General features: G+C 38.6%; 2 protein-coding genes across 4 annotated transcripts in view; both read right to left on the bottom strand.

Annotated features, from left to right (window-relative positions):
- Nucleotides 1-5,552, bottom strand: part of npnta (nephronectin a) — a 62,826-nt gene extending 57,274 nt beyond the window's left edge. For 2 of the 3 annotated variants that reach the window (XM_042485953.1, XM_042485952.1), the window contains exon 1: nt 3,742-4,172. In XM_042485953.1, coding sequence (XP_042341887.1) covers nt 3,742-3,812 — 71 coding nt within the window. In that variant the 5' untranslated portion in view covers nt 3,813-4,172. Of the gene's footprint in view, nt 1-3,741; nt 4,173-5,496 lie in introns of those variants that run through there. The other variant, XM_042485954.1, reaches the window with a different exon arrangement.
- Nucleotides 5,553-9,660: 4,108 nt separating this feature from the next.
- The window catches only part of gstcd (glutathione S-transferase, C-terminal domain containing), a 68,700-nt gene continuing 59,573 nt past the window's right edge, over nt 9,661-18,787 (bottom strand). The window contains exons 10-12 of the mRNA XM_042485676.1: nt 18,368-18,398; nt 14,302-14,371; nt 9,661-10,237 (exon numbers count right to left, since the gene is read on the bottom strand). Coding sequence (XP_042341610.1) covers nt 10,047-10,237; nt 14,302-14,371; nt 18,368-18,398 — 292 coding nt within the window. The 3' untranslated portion in view covers nt 9,661-10,046. The remainder of the gene's footprint in view (nt 10,238-14,301; nt 14,372-18,367; nt 18,399-18,787) is intronic.

Genomic DNA, 18,787 nt, shown 5'->3' on the forward strand with positions numbered 1-18,787 from the left:
ACTCTACAGCAGAAAAAAACATGTTTACAGCCTGGTACAAAAAAACAGTTTTGATCTCTGTAGCTAATTTCAACATTCATGACAAATACTGTTACTTTTGGCTCCAAAAAACCAAAATGGCAACGGCTAGAATGCCGAACTTAAAACTTCAAAACTGCAGTCCACAAACCAAATGGGTGACTTCACGGTAGCTACATCAATTATTTACACAGTCTATAGTTGAAATGCCAAACTTTACAGAAGAAATAAACCTTTCTAAGAAAAGGTTTTGGTCTCTATAGCTAATTTCCCCATCATGACACCTGTACATGGGTTTTTTTTTTTTATCAAGGCTAAATGTTATGCATACTATTTTGACTGAAAGGCTGTCTACCAATAGTGTCCTTGGCTTCTCAGTCAAATCCATCTCTCACTCCTCCACAGCATCAAGACTATTCAAACAAGACTGAGGCACACTCTTTGACCCTATGGTAGCTACAGGGTACGTAACATGCGCAATTTAACTCACAGAACTTTTTGGGTATATGTTCAAATGGATGCCAGCCAAATGTTTTCATATGGAAATCATTTGTATATGGTCTTTTATTAGGGTTTTTTCCAATATTTTTTTATTCTCAAGCATATCTTTCTAAACATATTTCGACTCAAGGCCGACTGCAGATGCCTCAGTGAAACAGATCAATCTCCCCAATGTTTCCTGATAGTGCACCAGCTATTGAGTCCTTCGGAAAGTGCAGACCAGATTTTACTGTGCATGTGTTGTACCACAGTAATATGACACAGTATGACACTGTGACTTCTCATGTTTTTAACCCACTCGCACAGTGCCAGCCCAACGCCCAAATATTATCCCTTCTGGTTAAAAAAAAAAAAAAAAAGATGGAGATAGCTGAAACGTCAAACTCAAGGCTTCAAAACCGTAGTCCATAAAACAAACACTGACGTCACAGTAGCTGCTTCCATTATCTATATAGTCTACAACAGAATAAACTCCCACATAGTGTTAGCAATAATCAACATTATATCACAAATCTAGTATTTAGTGAAGGACTGTTAAATTGCATTGCGATGCACAAGTATCTGATGACAGAGTGACAGTGAGTGTATTACGAAGCAGACTGCCAACAAGCCACCTGACCTTGCTGCAACTCTTGCTCCTCTCTCTCTTTCTTTGTATAAAGAGAGCTGCATAAAGTCTATGTCAATATACTTAAATTACACATACTTCAAATTATATGACTGAGCTGTAGTAGGTTTCATTGTTGATGTTGCAGTTATTTTAATACAATGTAAAGTCTCCACTTACTCCCGAGCTGTCCTGCAGTGAAAATGACAGCAAAACAGCAGTGAGAGAAGTTATGTTAGTCGTAAACTGAAGTACTGTGTGTGTGCTGACTCTTCTGTTGGGGCCTGGGAATGTATTAAGGTTCTTGCGTCTTGTTTACAGAGGTAAAGCACTTGAATGTGTGTGTTTTCAATAGGTGAGATAATGCTGAACTGTCAGCTGAGTCTGACTTCACTGACTGTTCACTCTCACAAAACACAAGACAAGGTTACACTTAAAATCTCCTCTGTGACTCATAATAAAGATGTCGGTTCCTCATAATTACATTGACATATGGACATATGCCTGATGTTAAACACTGAGAAAACTATAAAATGCATTATTTTTTAATTTCATAATGTTGGGCTACCCATAAAATGTGACTTGGACAGCATTTTTCGCACTCATTTTCAACCCCTGAAAGCCCAAATGTGGGTCTGATATTACAACGCCAACATAACCTGGCAACCGTCCACGGCTTTGGATTATTACTGAGGAGGTCTGGTATGTGCTGCTTGGCTGCGATTGACTTAACAATTTAGTGACATCACTAGAGAAGAATATCCTTTCATTTAGGCTTCTATGTTACATGACAGGAAGTCAGCCGTCCTTGAGTCCCTGGTTGGTAAAAAGAGTGACAACAACACCACACAATGTTTTTAGCAACAGATTCACAGGTAAGCACATTATGTGCAGCTATGGGAGAACAAAATGATCTTGCCAATGATGCCCGTGAAGGACCCTTCAGGAGTAGATGGATAAGCCTGTTAGGAACACTCTCTAAAAGGCAATAAGTAAGAGAGACCAGGTAATAAATGGCTTTTTTGCTTGTGCTCTGTCTCAGGGGATATTCTCTCAATGAATTAATATTGAAGCAGAGACGCGGACCCAGGCAAGTTTATACCCATAAAAATTGGCAAATTATGGCCATGGTGACAAGGCACTCCATCAGGAGGGATGTTAATAATGCACAATATGCTGCTGCTGCTAGGTTAAAGTAAATGATCATTACACAAAGGCAAGCGTGAAATAAAAGTTAAAACCCTGCACATCTCATCAGACCACGGCCTGTCACACACACATTAGCCGTGCTGATTAAAAAAAGTCTTAAACAACGATATGCACTTACAAATGCTCAGTTCAAATGTTCTGTAATAATTCTGCCCTCTCTTTTATCCTCTCTCACACACTTTTACTTCTTACTTTGATATCCAGATCACTTTTTCTGAAATACTTTTGAACACAGCAAAAGAAAACTGAATTGAAAGAGCTGAAAGAGGGGAAAGGCTATATACCTCCAGATGTCAAAGTCTATCAACAAGCAGGTAGAATGGCAGTCAGTCTGAAATGGCTCTTTGAAATACATGCACACTATTTCAATAACAATTACTTCCAATAATCTTCAAAAGTTTTTTCTTTCATTTGAAAAAGTGAAACATGAGAGAGGATCCTGCTTTGGGGGCTGAGCCTGTCTGACAGAGATACATGGGAAGAAATAAAGTACAATACTGGGCTGCATTCGCTGTTGGAGATGTAGGAAATTTGGCAGAAAGGGCTCTTGTTTGTGTAACTCTCACTGTTTGGATGGTCTTCAGTCCAATTTTATTCTCAGCTCTAGAAATCCACCTCAATATGGCACACAATAAGAAATGAAATATAGTGTCGATTTAACACACCTCTTTAAACTGTGATAGCAGAAAGGAACAAAGCATTTTGCCAATTATTATAACTGGTACAATTAGTTTTTCACAATGTTTTTGTTTCAAAGGAATGGGACGAGGTTACGCCCAAATTACAACGTGCTTTTATGATTCACGGTTATAAAAGGGAAGGAGACAGAGAAAGAAAAAAAAAACATCCATTATGCTCATTAAGTCAGACGCACCTATGGGCAGATCGATATCTCGGACACATGCATTCTTTGGGGTCTGGCACGTCTCCACACCTCTGTCTCCACATACTTCATCTGATTCGTGTTTGAACAAGAAGCACTGGGCAATGTGCTGTCACATCACTTTATAATCAGCCTGATATCTGCACGAGACAAGAACCGCTTGATGTGATTTTTTGCACGTGAACACACGCTTACTACAGCAGAATGAGTGCTCTGAGGCGCAGGTTTGGATGCACTCGGACTGTTGGTGTTTTCATCAGAATAAAAGTTAGGATGATTGGCCAAGACTGCGAGCGCACATGATTTCACAGGAGCAACATGTTTTCACTCATACCTAAAATTCGCTGTTTGGAGATCTAAAAAACAATGTCTCAGTGTGCAGCCATTCTAACAAAGGCGCCTTTTTTGGTTGCAAAAATCAGACTGTAAATGCTTGAAACTGTGATGCACGCTCTTAATCAAAATCTCTGCTGTTAAACAAAAGCATCGGCTCCGGCAGACAATGTGAACCATGCGCCCTTACCTGCCATCAAAGTCTGCACTTGCTCCAAAGCAGCAGCTGCACAACAACATCAACTTTATCCATAAATCCATGATTTCGGGAGTTACGCGCGCCCACGCTGCTTGTTATTCTCCGTAATCCAAAATCACCGGGTGGGAAACCGCGAAGGAAACAATTAAGACGAAGAAACAGCGGAGTTTCTTTGACGCACGCTGAAGGCGCACAGGTAGGAAATGTCTGCTGACGTCCGTCTGAATGTTCATGTGCGATATTAAGGAGGTGCGGGAGTAGAGACCAGTCCGCTGCTTGTAAGGAAAGTGACCCCGGTGTGTATGTGTGTGCGCGTGTGTGGAGCGGGACGCACTCTGCCGGGAGGAGAGCGCACAGCTCCCTCTCTCTCCTCACAAGTTCAGTCAGCGGGCTCTCCGACCAACAACAGCACCCACTGCAGTCAGACCTCGTCTCTAACGTCTTTTAAATAACCAGCGGTCAAAACAACCCGGATATCCAGCCAGTTGCACGCGAGGGACTTTACATGTAACATGATGACCTGCACAGCCCAGAGGAAGAGGCTCCAGACGCAGCTCCGTGCCGCGCATGCTTTGGAAATGCCTTAATTAATTGCGTAGCCTGCTGAGGCACGCAGGTGCATCGCCCACCCAGGTAGATGTTGCTCACACAGTTTAGACATTGCGGTGGAAATTACTGGTGCTGAATTTTGGAGAGGACAAAAAGATAAGCAGCACCTAATACTAAATGAGTGGTTTGACACTGTTGCCAGAGTACTTGAACGAACAGAAAGGCTTTTATTAGACCTGTAATTATTGCAAATAAAAACACGTGGTATTTTGATTGAAATATTTTTTGCATAATGGTTCAGGCTACAGACAGATCCCGGGGGGGGGGGCAAAATCAGCTGCTTTTTTATGCAATTTTCTAATCATGCTTTGTACAACATGTTGAACATTGGATGCACCCTACATGAAATTGCTTGCTCTTTATTATTCTCATTCTCCACCAAGAGGTTAAGGCTGATTCTATCAGAGTAATTATCTCCTGCCTGACTCAAAGGCTGCACTTCATATTCAAAGTCTGGTGAATTGCACTTCCTGTCTGGGGGCAGAATAATAAAGGTCTGCCTCATTTTCAGACTTCAGAATCAGAGAAGTCAGTCAATAAAATAATACTCCAGTAAGGACTCAATGGAAAGAAAGTGGGGGAGGAAAAAAAAGAGAAAAGAAATGACAGGGTAACTAAACGCCATCATTTTCAGTAATGGAGTGGGAGATGGATGAGATGGAGGTTTGATATGATTACTGCTGGTTGTTCACAGTCAGCGGCGTCTTTTGATACATGGCACTGTTGCCTTGTTACACCCTGTCAGAGATCTGGTAATAAATCTATGCAGTGGCACAGAGGTTTAACATCTCTGGAAATCAAATGATCGGAGAAATGCCGGTTGTGTATAATTAACACTATTAATCATATTTTTACGACTGGCCTGTTAAAATCATCCCGTGATGATTTATTACATTTAAGTAATAGTTATGGGTTATGCAGATTCTCCAGATAATGCAACATTACTAATAATTTTGTTATGTTGTGGAGAACTCAAACTGATCATATGACACTTTAAAGGGTCAGTTCACCCAAAACACAAAAATACACAGCTTTGCAAATACTATAAAAATAATTAATAATAAAAAACAAATCAATCAATAACACTATTAACCAGCTGCCTTAATATTTTGAAGTTGGGAGTGATTTCTAGCTCACCTGGTAGAGTGTGTGCCCCACACAGAGTCCTTGCGGTGGCATAGGTTCGACTCCAGCAAGTGGTCCTTTGCTGTGTGTTATCCTCTTTCCTGTCATTCTAAAGCTGTCCTATAATGAAAGCAAAATAAAAAATCTTTCATCTTTTTTTAAAATTTAACAGAAATTGGGAATCATGACAAAATTACCTCAACTTGTCCTCTCAAATTCAGTCAACTTAAAATTTTAAGGCAGCCAGGACAATTACTTCTTAAAGTTAAAACAGACATTTCATTTACACAGTGATGTTTTTAAGTTTGGAGATGCTCACCTCTAATGGCTCGTTTATGCAAACAAGGATGGGGCATTCTGTCCATACTCTACTTTTATTTTGTCCGTATTTGTGCATGTTTCCTGAAAGCTTATGGATAGCGATGAAACACAGCAACAGCGATGGAGATTGTGGGGACAGTGTAGCGTAGTTCAAGCGAGATGCAAGTTTAGGGGACAACAAAGACATTTTAAAAAAGGTGGAATGGAACAAATATATAGAAAGAATTCTCTGTTCACATGTACTTAACATATTCTCTTGCACTGTGTGGGTGGAATTGTATGTTTGTTTGTAGGCAAATTACAGATATTTTTGCATGTACAGCTCACCTACAGTGTACTCAAACTTCTTATTAGAAATGAATTAGAATTAAGTTATGAAAGAAGCACCAACTGAACACTATCTACAGTATCTCCCCAAAAATTTCTAGTGTATTCAATGGTTAATTTCCAGAAATATTTGAGAATAATGACAAATTATTAAGAAATGTAGAACCTGTAAATAAAACCTCAGTGTGGTGCTTTAAATACAAAATAAATGAATGTGTTTCTCCAGAAATGAGGTATAAATTACCTTAGATAATCCAAAAAAGATGCTGTCAGCTGTCAGGGGTGAATGATTTTTTTTTTTTTTTTTGTGGTTTAGGTGAACTCACCCTCTAATTAACACTGTGGGGGAAATGAGTCATTACGCTATTTTCTGAGCAGACAATGCCAAAGCAGAAAAAAAAGAATATAGGCAGGAGGAATGTAAACTTGGGATATATAAGGTGACAGCAGATGTGATGAGAAGCATCAGGGAATAGTTTACAACATTATTAGGGTGCAAACAATAGCAGCAGCTGGGAACTGCTCTAGGCAACCAGAGAGGAAATGTGTGAATAATAATTTGTTGTTATTCCCGACTTCTATAATTATGCTCAACACTGTTTATTAGAAAAAAATACACAACTGAAATGAATCAATGTTGGTAATGCGAGTTAAAATGGTAAATACACTGTAAAAACATGATATCTTGGATAATTGAAAGGGCAGCAAAGGCCCCTTGTATCTATTTCATCTGGGCTTGTAGTTTACATTAGTGCTTATAATAGTAACTGAACAAATAAACAAGGTCACTCTTTGTCAAAAGGGGAAAATCATACCAGCAGGGAGGGACCCTAAATATGGAGCAGCAAACTGCTGCAGACAAACAGCCATATATGCTGGCAGTGTAACAACGACAAAATCCAAGACAGGCTAAATTTTAATTACAAGTCATAACCGAAGTTAATAAAATCAATGAAAGCGCCATTATTTCCTGGTAGAGGTTTTCTGCAGGAACAAATTGTTTCGATTCGGAGCTGCATTTGAACGCCAGCACAAATGGTGAAGAGAGTCCACCTAGTTTTTAAAGAGAAGATTCTCCACCAGTGTTAATATGTGACTTTTTTAATGCTGATTATCTGCAATAACATAAAAACTACTTACTGTCTAGTAAAATGTGTAGGATTAAGGGGAATATAATGGCAGAAATGTAATATGACATAAAAGGTAAGTTGTCTTTACTGCAGAATCACCTGAAAATAAGAAGAGTTGTCTTTCCTTTAACTTAGAATGGGTCGTTTATATCGATGTTGCACCATCACGTATCTACAGTAACCCAAAACGGACAAACCAAAACACTGGGTCTGGATAGGCCCATTTGTGTTGGGGTGGGCCACAGTAGTTAGCAGCCCCTCCGTAATAAGCCAAACTCCTTTTTACTTTTCTTTTTACTGGTTTAAATCACCTAAGGTCTCATTTATAAAACAGTGCATATGATCCATACTAAGATGGATGAAGGTCAAACATAAAAATAAAAAATATTCTGATTTATATAACCATGCATATGCCTTCCAGTGCACAGATTCCTTTTTATAAATTCTAAATCAATTTAGAAGTATCCACCATGTGGATCAGCCTCATATCCTACCCTCTACACGCCCACATTCAACCATAAATGGTCAGTGCAAAGCACCTCATGAATGTTGAGAAATTAAATTGATGATCACGTTTCTTTACAGTGAATCATGGCAATGACAGAGCGTCGCTGCAGTTTTTACATGTTTACAGCAGTCAGACTGTTTGCTTCACAGCTTGCCAAAATTGCTGTGACAATAAGTGGTGTCCCAGACCCTGGGAAATCATTTGAAAATAGAAGTTGGATACCTGAACACAGTTTCATTACATAAGTTTTGTTGAGGTGAACTTGGTCTGCATTATGATTAGCACTTCTGAGGATATGTAGTTTAATGACTGTGCAAGAGCTGTTGCTGGCTGCATTTCTACACTTTGCTTATTTACACAATCCATATGTGCAGGTGGTGAAAAGGTACATGAGGTGACTAAAGAAAGCAGAGTGTTTGTGGCAGCCATGGTGATGTTTCAAGTGTCCTCTCAGGAGTGTACAAACACTGAATGAATCAATTACAGCTTCTCTTTGCTCCAAATAACTTAAAAAAATTATTCGACTGATTGCTTCAGTTTGCCAAAATGATCCAGACAACCAGTGGTATCCCATTCTTTGGAATATCGTTTGATTATATAAGTTTGACAGGTGATCTTTTGTTTGTGGTTCACAAACTTCGATTTATGTCAATCAATTAAATACAGGCAAAAAAATGCATCCAGCTCAGTGTATCACAATCTGTACTCACAGAAAAGCTTCATGAGGCTAAACATTATTAAAGAAATGCTGTGCATATACACAGACATAAGCTCAGATGTATCGCCTATTTTGTTTTAACAAAGAATCGTGTTCAGTCACCTTCCAGCTCCAAGTGTTTGGGTTGAATCGACCCACTTCACACCTCAATATTCTATCTCCTATGCAAGCTTTAAGCACCAACACCTACTCTCTCCCTCTCTCTTCTCTTTTGTGCCTATATGAATTTCTGTAATGTGTACTTGTGCAGGGCCACAAACATGAACAGGGAGTCAGTCGTCTCCTTTTGAAATAATTCCAGTCCTTGGAAGGAGCTGTGTCTGGCCATTCACCTCGGGATAGATTGACTCTGCTGACTGAATTCAGATTAGCTCCACGCTGGAAAAGCCTGCACCCCCCTCTCTCTCTCTCTCTCTTTCTCTCTCTCTCTCTCGCCTATGCCTTCAGTGTGAGCGGGAAAACCGACTCCCCGGCTACCTCCCCTGTTTCTCAAGCAGCCCTGATACACTGTCAAAATGACAACACAGGGTTTTTCAGAGAAACAGACGACCAGTTTTAACTGAAAGAATTAAAGCTTTAGGGGACTAGAGTGGGCCTAAAGTATGCAGGTTTGGAAATACAGAGCGTATTGTGTGATTTTCGGCTACTAGGCTTTGAATAGTGCGCATCTAATCAAGTGCACTGACCTTTTCTCCAGCATCATAAAATATTCATTGCCGCTGAACGTATTACGGCATGCATACCATATTCACATTCATTCTTTATGAGGAATAATCAGTTTCTCTGTAGGACCATGACAAATGCTATATTTCACCTGGTGTGATATGAGTTTAAATCCAATTCCTCTGCCCTCTCTCTCCATCTCTCCTTCACTAACACACACACACACACAAACACGAAGAGGAGAGGTAGAAAACAATAATTGCACATCTGATCTTTAAGTGCAGATGACTTGAAGGCGCCAAATTCTTTCTTCCATTAATACCTGGTAACAGGAGGATCTGACTGCAGAGTTCTATCACAGAAGGCCGTACACAGACTATTTGCAAAAACAGCATGTGGAAGTATGGTGTGCTTAATTCGCAATGTGGGTGTGTAATTCCTGCTGCTTCTGTTTACGCTGACAGCTTGATCACACAGTTTAGGCAAAGACACAAATGCAACGTAGCAGTTGGTGAGAGACTCAAGCTTTTACTACAACTAAGCGTCCAATAATTGAGTGCATTTAACAAGGGAGAGGAGTCGTTCTTAGAGTGCTCTCTTCCACAAGATTATCACATTAAAAATCATACTACTACGGCGTTTACCTTTAAAGAGATTTTTCGATGAGTTTTGCTAGTCCAGAAATAATGAGCGATAAACAGTCTCTTATTTTTTGAGACTGTTTCTTAAGAAAAGGCTTGTAAATAAAGCAGAATAAAAAGAAACGGTGAGTGTGGATAAAATAAGTGTATTCTCTCTCAGCAGCATGATGATGCAGCCACGAGCCAGAGGCCTGGTACTTTATCAAACCCTGACAACACTGAAGATGCCCTGCTGTACACCAGCGCTTGAAATCCTAATTATGCACCAGTGCTTCCAGTTGGTTTGCACAGACTTCCAGTTTACTCTTGTGCAGAGGCCTCCCCAACAGCATATTGTTCTTAGGTGAACAGCTCTCAGGCTCCATGGTCATCACCCGCACCGAGTACCCCTGAGTCTCTGCTGCCCACGAACGGTCCAAGTCTACCAGGCCCATACACTGTTTACCTGCAGCGGCACAGAAAGAAAAATGCATTTTATCATTCAAAAACCAAATAAGCTGGCTTTAAGCATTTATTTAAGAACAGGACATTTTTAAAACTTGATTTTACTTGTGTATACCCACAGGTATGGACAAAATAACAGGAGAGCCTTTAATTTTATGATGTGAGGCGATCAAAAATGGTGTTAAAGCACAGTTTTATAATTTACCACAGATTACAAGCGTATCATCATAACATCATAAATAAAGCCTGAGTGATATTGGGGATTTAAAGCTTGTCAGAAATATTGCCGGTAAAAGTGAGAGTGAAAGACATCAAAGGTTTATCAGTTTGGTGCTATTTTTGCTTTTTTTTGCACAGCATCCACAACTTTTATAGACTCCTAGATGCCTGCTACAGTCTGTCGCATCGTCTTTTTTTTTTTTTTATAAAGTCCAAATTGCACCTGAGCACTGTAACCAGGAACACCACAAACAAAGCTTGTTTGTTTATTTGTTTATTTATCCTGCAGAGTATACATTTAATCAAATGCAATATTGATATTTAAGAGTAATTTAAAAAAACTCATTGAGATATTCACATAAAATATTATTTTCTAACATTATAACTAGGGCTGTCAAATGATTATTTTTTTAAAAAGGGCGATTCATCCCAGAATTTCAATAGTTAATCATGATTAATTGCATTTTTTTGTTTTCAATTCAATTATTTTGCATTAGACAACAGTTTTGTAGTCTATATTAACAGGGTAAAGCAGTTCTTAACAGACTGTCTTGACTAGGAATAAAATGTAAAAATGTAATGTAAATGTAAAAAAAAAAAAAAAAAATCATGGGACTAGCATAAAGTGTGCATGTCTGTAAATAGGAGAGCATATTTTCATCAAATATCTTGAGGTCAGAGGTAAGAGGAACTCGTGTAAAATGGCCATGCCATCAAAATTTAGCCTAAATCTGGAGCATTATTTCACTCCTTTCCAATGCAGGAATGTTGGCCGTTGATTAACGCTATTTTTTTTAAAAAAGCGTTATGTATGGACCTTAATCGCAATTAATGCATTAATGTTCTAATTATTACATACAATCAGATAGAGGAGCATGCTTGGCATGCTTGGCATCTAATAAGGCTGTTACTGTATGTTGCAGGATGGTTTATAGTTAAAGCTGAGAGTAACAGAGCAGTTTACTACAGTTAATGAAAAGAATAAAATAAAATAATTGTCATGCACATTAAAAATAAAACCTATGAAATTCTTGTGCATTTTTGGCTTATTTTCCAAAATACAGTCAGGTGACAAATTAAAAAGGAAAAACCTGAATAACTGATTGGACATACTGCCATGCACATGTAAAGCATGATACAATTCACATCCTGTAATGCTCTGGGACATGTATTAAAATGCACTGAATGATTTGATGAGAATTGAAACGATGTGGATCGTGTGATCTGTCTTTCCCAGTCACCAGATCTTAACAAGTATGAACACACGTGCGGGGGTTTTGGACCGAGTCAGAGGGCGTTCTCCACCAATGTCATCAAAACACCACATGAGGGAATATCTTTTGGAATAATGATGGTAGTCCCTTCAGTAGACTTCCAGTTGACTTGAGAATCAAGCACTGACGCTCGTAATTTGCGATGGCAGCCATATTTTTGTTTGTTTGTCACCCATCTGCTCATTTATTGGATCAATATCATCAAATCAACACATAGGTCAGGATATAATCAAAGAGCATTCATTATAGTGCTACTGAATTCTGATATTAAAGGCGTTTTTGTCGCTTTGTCCAATTCCTGCATGTTTCTAGCATTCGTGTGTGTTGAAACCCTACGGAAGCCACTTAATTCATCAACAACTTCACACTCATTATCACGCTTTTCTCTTAGGATTTCCTTTAAAGTCAGACTTCAAATGTATAATGCATTTCAGCAGTTAGGTAGCAGGTGGCAGACACATTAATGTGAGCTTTGGTCTGCCATGCCGCCTAGATGGCCACAGTCACACTGGCAGGCTCTGGAGAGATAGGATCAAACATGGTTAGAAAATGTTAGCGGGAGAGGTTGAGCCCTGTTAACTGATACAGAGCAGAAACGCTGTGACAGGTGGTGTCAGGTACATATGAAAGGGCTTCAAACTGACGAGGCATTGGGGAGCCTCCGCAGATTCAGAGGGGAGCTTTGATAAGCTGAAGAACTATCAGGGTGAAGAGAGTTCTCAACATAATGAAACACTGTACGGTGAAGCCTCAGCACAGGCCCGAAGGTTTCAGTCTGACAAAACACTTCCATCCGAATCCGACAACGCAGATCTGGCAGCTGTTCGCTGCAGCTGTTTTGTCACACTTAAGAAATCCCTGCATTAACATTTCTCACATTTCTCTAAAACCTTTTGGAAAAGTAGAGCAGTGGAGGTAGGTCACAGTGTAAAAAAAATCCAGAAAACACAACATCAGCATAAGATAAACTGTTTAGGTATGACCCCCCCCCCAAAAAAAATCCCATATGCCATGCTAGTCCATCACACTGTAGTAGATGAGTCAAAATATAAACTAGAGGTGTCACTCTAAAAAACAGTACCCAAAAGACTTTTTTTTAGCATAAAAATGTGCATTAAAAATCCCACAAACATTAAAATGCCAGTCACAAAACCAACAGCCTTAAAGGCCTGGTGTGTGGGATTTAAGGGGATCTACAGGCAGAAATTATACATTATATTCATAACCGTGCTTTCATTTGGTTTTGTTTTTAATTAGTATAAGAATTCTGGACAACCAAGGGGACATTTTCTAAAAAAATATTTGTAAGATCAAGTTCCAAGCCCCAAAGTAATTAACATTTATGTAAAACACAGGAAAGCAGATACATTTTAATGATTAAAAGGTCCAGTGTGTCGAATTCTAGGGGATATATTGGTGGAAATATAATATAATATGATAAGTCTGCTTTCTTAAGTATATAATCACATAAAAATAAGAATTATTGCGTTTCGTTACCTCATAATGAGCCAACTGTTTTGACATTAAGAACGGGTCCTCATTTTTCTACTGTAGCCCACAATGGACAAATCAAACTCTAGCTCTAGACAGGGCCATTTGCATTTTCTTGTCGGCCGCCAAAGCTGTCCTACCCGCTTGGCAAACAAGAAAAGTTTCAGAAACCTCATGGATAGATGTCACTAAATCCTAGACACTGAACTTTTGAAGTGACACCAAAACCAACAAAGTAGTTCATCTGATACCTACTTCATCTTAAAAAATCCAAACCAAAATCCCAGAAAACTCAAATTAATGCAGACAACCATGGAGGAAAAAAAACACCAAGGTAGTAAGGTCTTTAGGTGAAAAAAATCGCATGCATTTTTTCTTCAGGCATAATAAGTCAAAGAGTTTAACATGAACCAGCTCATTCATCAGGGCCCTAATGAAGAACTAGAATCCAGGATCTGTTTTTTTGCACTTTGACTGCCTTACCAAAAGCACCTGTCGGACCATCCATCAGAGCCAAGCAGCACCTTTGTTCTTCCATCGTAACCAATTTTTTTTCTATTTCATTCAGATCCCATCACGTGAATGTAAACATTCCTGGCATAAATTGACACTAGTTATCACAGGCATGTAATAAAGCAACATTTTCCACTGATTTTGTGGCATCTCAGCATGATGAACTTGCAATTTGATCAAATATACAACACTAAACTATAACCCAATCTGACTCTCTGGGTGCCATATCCCTGTATGGGTTGTAGCTGCTTTGGTACTGGATCAATCACGTTCCATTTTTGTCAAATAATCTGCAGTGACTAGATGCAAGGAAAAAACATAAACTGTCTGTTTTTCTAAATCTGGATGCAGAAAGGAGCAAATGCAGGTAAAGTTTGAATGGTGAAGTTCTGATGTCGGTACTGAATTATTTTAGTCACGTGCCAATACAGCTTTAAAAATATTTGAGAATTAATACATGTTCAAACGTTTGTATCTAACTCCAGCAACTAAGAAATAAAAAAACAGGATAGTAAAGAATACCATGGAATTGAAAGAAAGAAATAGAATTGAAGATTGTAAACAGTACCTATGAGTCTCCTCTCGGGTGGGAGCTGAACAGCAGTTTGGTCTGCGAAGCGACAGAGAATCATGTGTTCCTGAAACAAAGGGCAGACAGTGAGTCCAGGAGCCATTCATTGCAGGTATGTTTAATACCGCCACTTAAGTTCTGAATGATACCTGTCAACTTACAAAACAACATGCTTTTGCGCTGCCAATGCAATCATAATTAAATCACTTATCAGATCAAGCAGAGAGTTAAAGAATTCCACAAAGATTTTTTTTATAATGATTCATTTAGTGAAACTAACACTATTATGTGTGCACATGCACACAAACATTCATGAATTTGTTCTATCTTTTTATCCATTTTTTCTACGTCTGCTTATCCCTCTCAGAGTCAATGAAGGGCAGCATGGACTGAGAGACAGGAAAACTCCATCAGCAGATCACTACTCAATTACATGGCTAAAATATTATGCATAGGAACTCAAACCAAACTGTATTTGATGTCTCTTGGCCACACTAGCGGCATAGCTGTAGGGATGGCTTGGTCAGTCAGTCCATTACTTAAGTCCAGACTGACATTTATATTCCATACAGGATGGAGTCATTTTTGGTTTTGAGCAAAATATTTCTTAACATGTAGAGAAAAATATATCTGGATGGACAACCAGGAAAAATTAGTTTCAAATTTGTGACTAAGTTTCATACTACAACATTCTTAGGTCAAACTTTAAATTTGCTCAATATATTGGTTTATGATCTGTAAATACAAACACCCCCATAAGTGTTTCTGCAAACCACGCATGTTACATTTGTATGTTACCTAGCGCGTCAGTGTTTCTAAAGTGATGTAGTATATGAGCTGATTTTGTCATTGGGAGATGGAGAGGATGGTGGATGGCACTAAATCTATGTGAGATGGCTGTAAAGCTGCAGACCACTGTTCAAGAATAACAACAACCCTTCACTCCATTTGTTTGAAGCACAGAACCAGGGTGTTTTAAGCGACGCACTGTGGCGTTTCCCAGCAATGTTTGTGGCACCAAACCTAAGTGTTTTTTTTTGTTTTTTTTTTAACCGTACCTGGGTGGTTTTCAGTGGCATATTGAAGCATGTCGGGCACAGAATCGGATGTTTTTTACCAACACATCACGTTGTTACCACCTACGCTCGGGCCACTGAATAAATTTATGGGTTTCTGTGCCACTGAGTGTATTTTTAAAGCCAAAACATGATCTTTTCTTCACCATAACAAACACAAGACCATTTTTTGTGCCTAAATGTAATCACACCTTGAGAATCATACATTTTCAACATATTCTCTACAAAATAATGTACAAATGTAACATATCCATGGTTTGTGAAACCATACAATGTGTCATTTTTTCTGGCGATTGGGTTGTCTAAGAAGGTGAATCTTGCAAATATTACTTATGATAACATCAGCTTATAAGCACTATCACTGTAAGAGGATGCTGATATTGACATAGAGCTTCTCATGGCCGCTTTCATGGCTGTAGACTCAACCCTGCTTCAGTGTATTGTCTCTTTACAGTGTCTCTGGGCTGAGTAACAGTGAACTGCCAGATAGATTTCTCTGCATTGTGTGCATCATTTATGGACCAGTTAACAAGTCAGTTACTAAGTCAGATTAGCTGACCAGATATGTGAAATACATAAAAAAGGAAACATTAACATGAAAAGGCTTCATTTTCATAGTAAGTTTTATGTCAATCACACTGTAACATTTTAGACTCTCAGTAAAACCATGACGTTAAATTCTCCAAAAAGGCAAGATGAACTCGGAGAATTTATCTAAAACCAAATGACAGTTTTTTCTGTACTGTTTTCACCTGCTATGGTTCATGAAACAAATGAATAGGCAGATTGGTTAGTCAGCTCTTACTTGCTTCTACTTTTTATTGATTCGATTCCTCACTCCACAGGGTTGACGCTGAATGCAAGACCATGGAGCAGGTGCTTAAAGTTAGCGCTGAGCACCAATATCTCACATCATTAGCCCTTTATTCCAGCGATACACCATTTGTCAGGGAGCTGTCATTCTGCTTAACTACTCTAGCTCAGGAAGGACAACTATGGCTCTGCTATAAAACAACATAATGCTGCTTTTATTTCTGCAAGTGCTGACTAGGGGTTTGAGAGCAGAGACACGGGAAACAGTGGGATTCTGTACACTGAGCCCAAATGAATAGCAAATACCAAACATGGCTGCTGAAAGCAAAACCATAGGGGGAAACGGGAGATTTGGAGCTCGGGTTTAAAGTGCCAGGTAATATGTCTGCTGGTTTAAATTGAATAAAATTTCTCCTGCTGTATGGCAACATGTTTAGCTTTACAAAAAGAAATGTAACTGTGATTTCTTCTGCTCACTGGGCTTTAAGGACAAACAGTTGAAAAATAGGAACAATCACAGAACTGGGCAATCACCCGGTGTCTTGTAAATAATATATAATATTCTGAGCCTCTCAAGGCACGTCTGTAAAAATCAGTTTCCTCTAGAGCACAAAAGAAGTTAGAGGTGGTCCGATGTTGTGACAAGTCAACTCTTGAGGTTGCCATGGCTAAGACCTGCAGCAACTTTTGCACAGATTCTCCCGAGGGGCACTGACAGGTCCCATACATCATCATGGGCTCGGCCCTCCCACAGTACAGTGCTGTGTCTGTGCTGAGCGATAAGGGACTGAGAGAGACTGGAGGGGGTGAAACTCCCTCTTGTAACTGCCAGGGGAATCTTTAGTTTACGAGACAATGACGAGAGCGCAAGTATCTGATTAATTGCATCTTATGGTCTCATAAAATACATTTTTTTTAAATTATATAAATGATTAAACAAAAAAAGGAAAGCAATATAGAAACAAGGTCATGCCAAGAAAAATGCAGTCATGTTAATCAGCTTCTAATGCTGTAGATTTTTGGTACGTTTATCGAAAGTACAAAAGGAGCTGGTTGCATGAGCACTTCGTAAAGTAAATTTTAGTCAAGTTAAAACATCAGTCGATTAAGAAATAAAGCATCATAAATGCATCATAAAATTGTATATATATGATATATAATGCACATACTGTAGATATTTCTTATTACTATTCCATCAATGTATACTATACTGAATTGAACATAGTAGCATAACACATATTTCATATTACTAAAACTTGCTGTAGTACTTTATTACATTGTAAAGTAGCATAATACATACTATATTTTTTACACACCTTACAGACTCAGCATATTACACATATCTATATTCGTATTATTTTACTAGAGTTAATCACCATAGCATAATGCACATTTTTATTTTTAATTTATTTACTTTATATTTTCAGGTTTCTCAATTTTAAAAACTTGTTTTTAATTTTTTATATTTCTTCATTCCCGACATCGAAGTGACTGTAACGACTCATTATTCAGGATCAATAAAGTTATTTACTGTTAGTAACCTGTATGACATCGAGGACTCCAGATTTACGTTATAATCTCTGTCAGAGTCCTGTTGGTGACACAGGCAGCTCACCTAGAACCTCCTATTAAAGGGTGCACACATTCAAAAACTTTACGTGATGTCAACCTCACTTTCTCTATTGTGGATTTACAAACAGATAATGCAACCAATACAACCCAATGTCTCCTTCTCAATTTGTTTCTCATGTGTCCAAACATGTATCTGTTTTTTTTCTGGCTTCTGTGTTTGCTGGCTGTTAACAACTGTGTATTTCGCATTTCACTGGGTCATTGCACTCTTATTCAGGTATGTGAAACTAAATGCCTCTAATTCCATTATACCTCTGTTGATGCAGCAGCATCTTAATTGAAAAGCAATTAGCAAAGAGAAAAACGTGTCTCATTGTGTTGCAACAGAATACTTAAGACTCTAATGAACATCATGTTTTAAAATAAGTCATGACCCATGAAGGCGTCTTTTGATGTACATGTGCACGAGGTGAACTGAATGTGAAACACAATCCTTGTAAAACCTGAGTTGCTGTAATTCAGTATTTTGTACTTGGTATTTTTACAGCGTGCAAATGAATAATAAATGCAATAGAGGGATTTAATCACATTTAAAAGCATACCTTGTAAGTCAGAGTCTCTTGGAACCTTTTGCTGTAAAAACAGAACAAAAAAAAAAGAAGATATTTAGTTGTTAAAGTGCAGTGATTCAATTGTGGGAGTAAAATGTGTTTATTACACTTAATGTTTCACTTGGTTACTTGCTCAGCTCTAGGATAGAGATTTTATTTTTTTAGGGAAAATCACTTTACAAACAAACTAGGAATATATAACCAAATCTGAGAATCAACAAACAGCATGCGTTATTGCTAAAACAAACCGCTTTCTCTCTGGGAAAGAAGGATGTTTAAAAACAGGGCTTTTGCTGTGACATGGGACAATTTGTTTGTGATGGTCACATGTAGTCAGATCACCACTGAGGCTAATTAAAAGTCATGAAGAGGGTCGGAGGTTAGGGGCCACTCAGGTCACATGGAGAGTCT

This window comes from Plectropomus leopardus, chromosome 4 (assembly GCF_008729295.1).
Source record: "Plectropomus leopardus isolate mb chromosome 4, YSFRI_Pleo_2.0, whole genome shotgun sequence".
In the NCBI taxonomy this organism is placed as follows: domain Eukaryota; kingdom Metazoa; phylum Chordata; class Actinopteri; order Perciformes; family Serranidae; genus Plectropomus; species Plectropomus leopardus.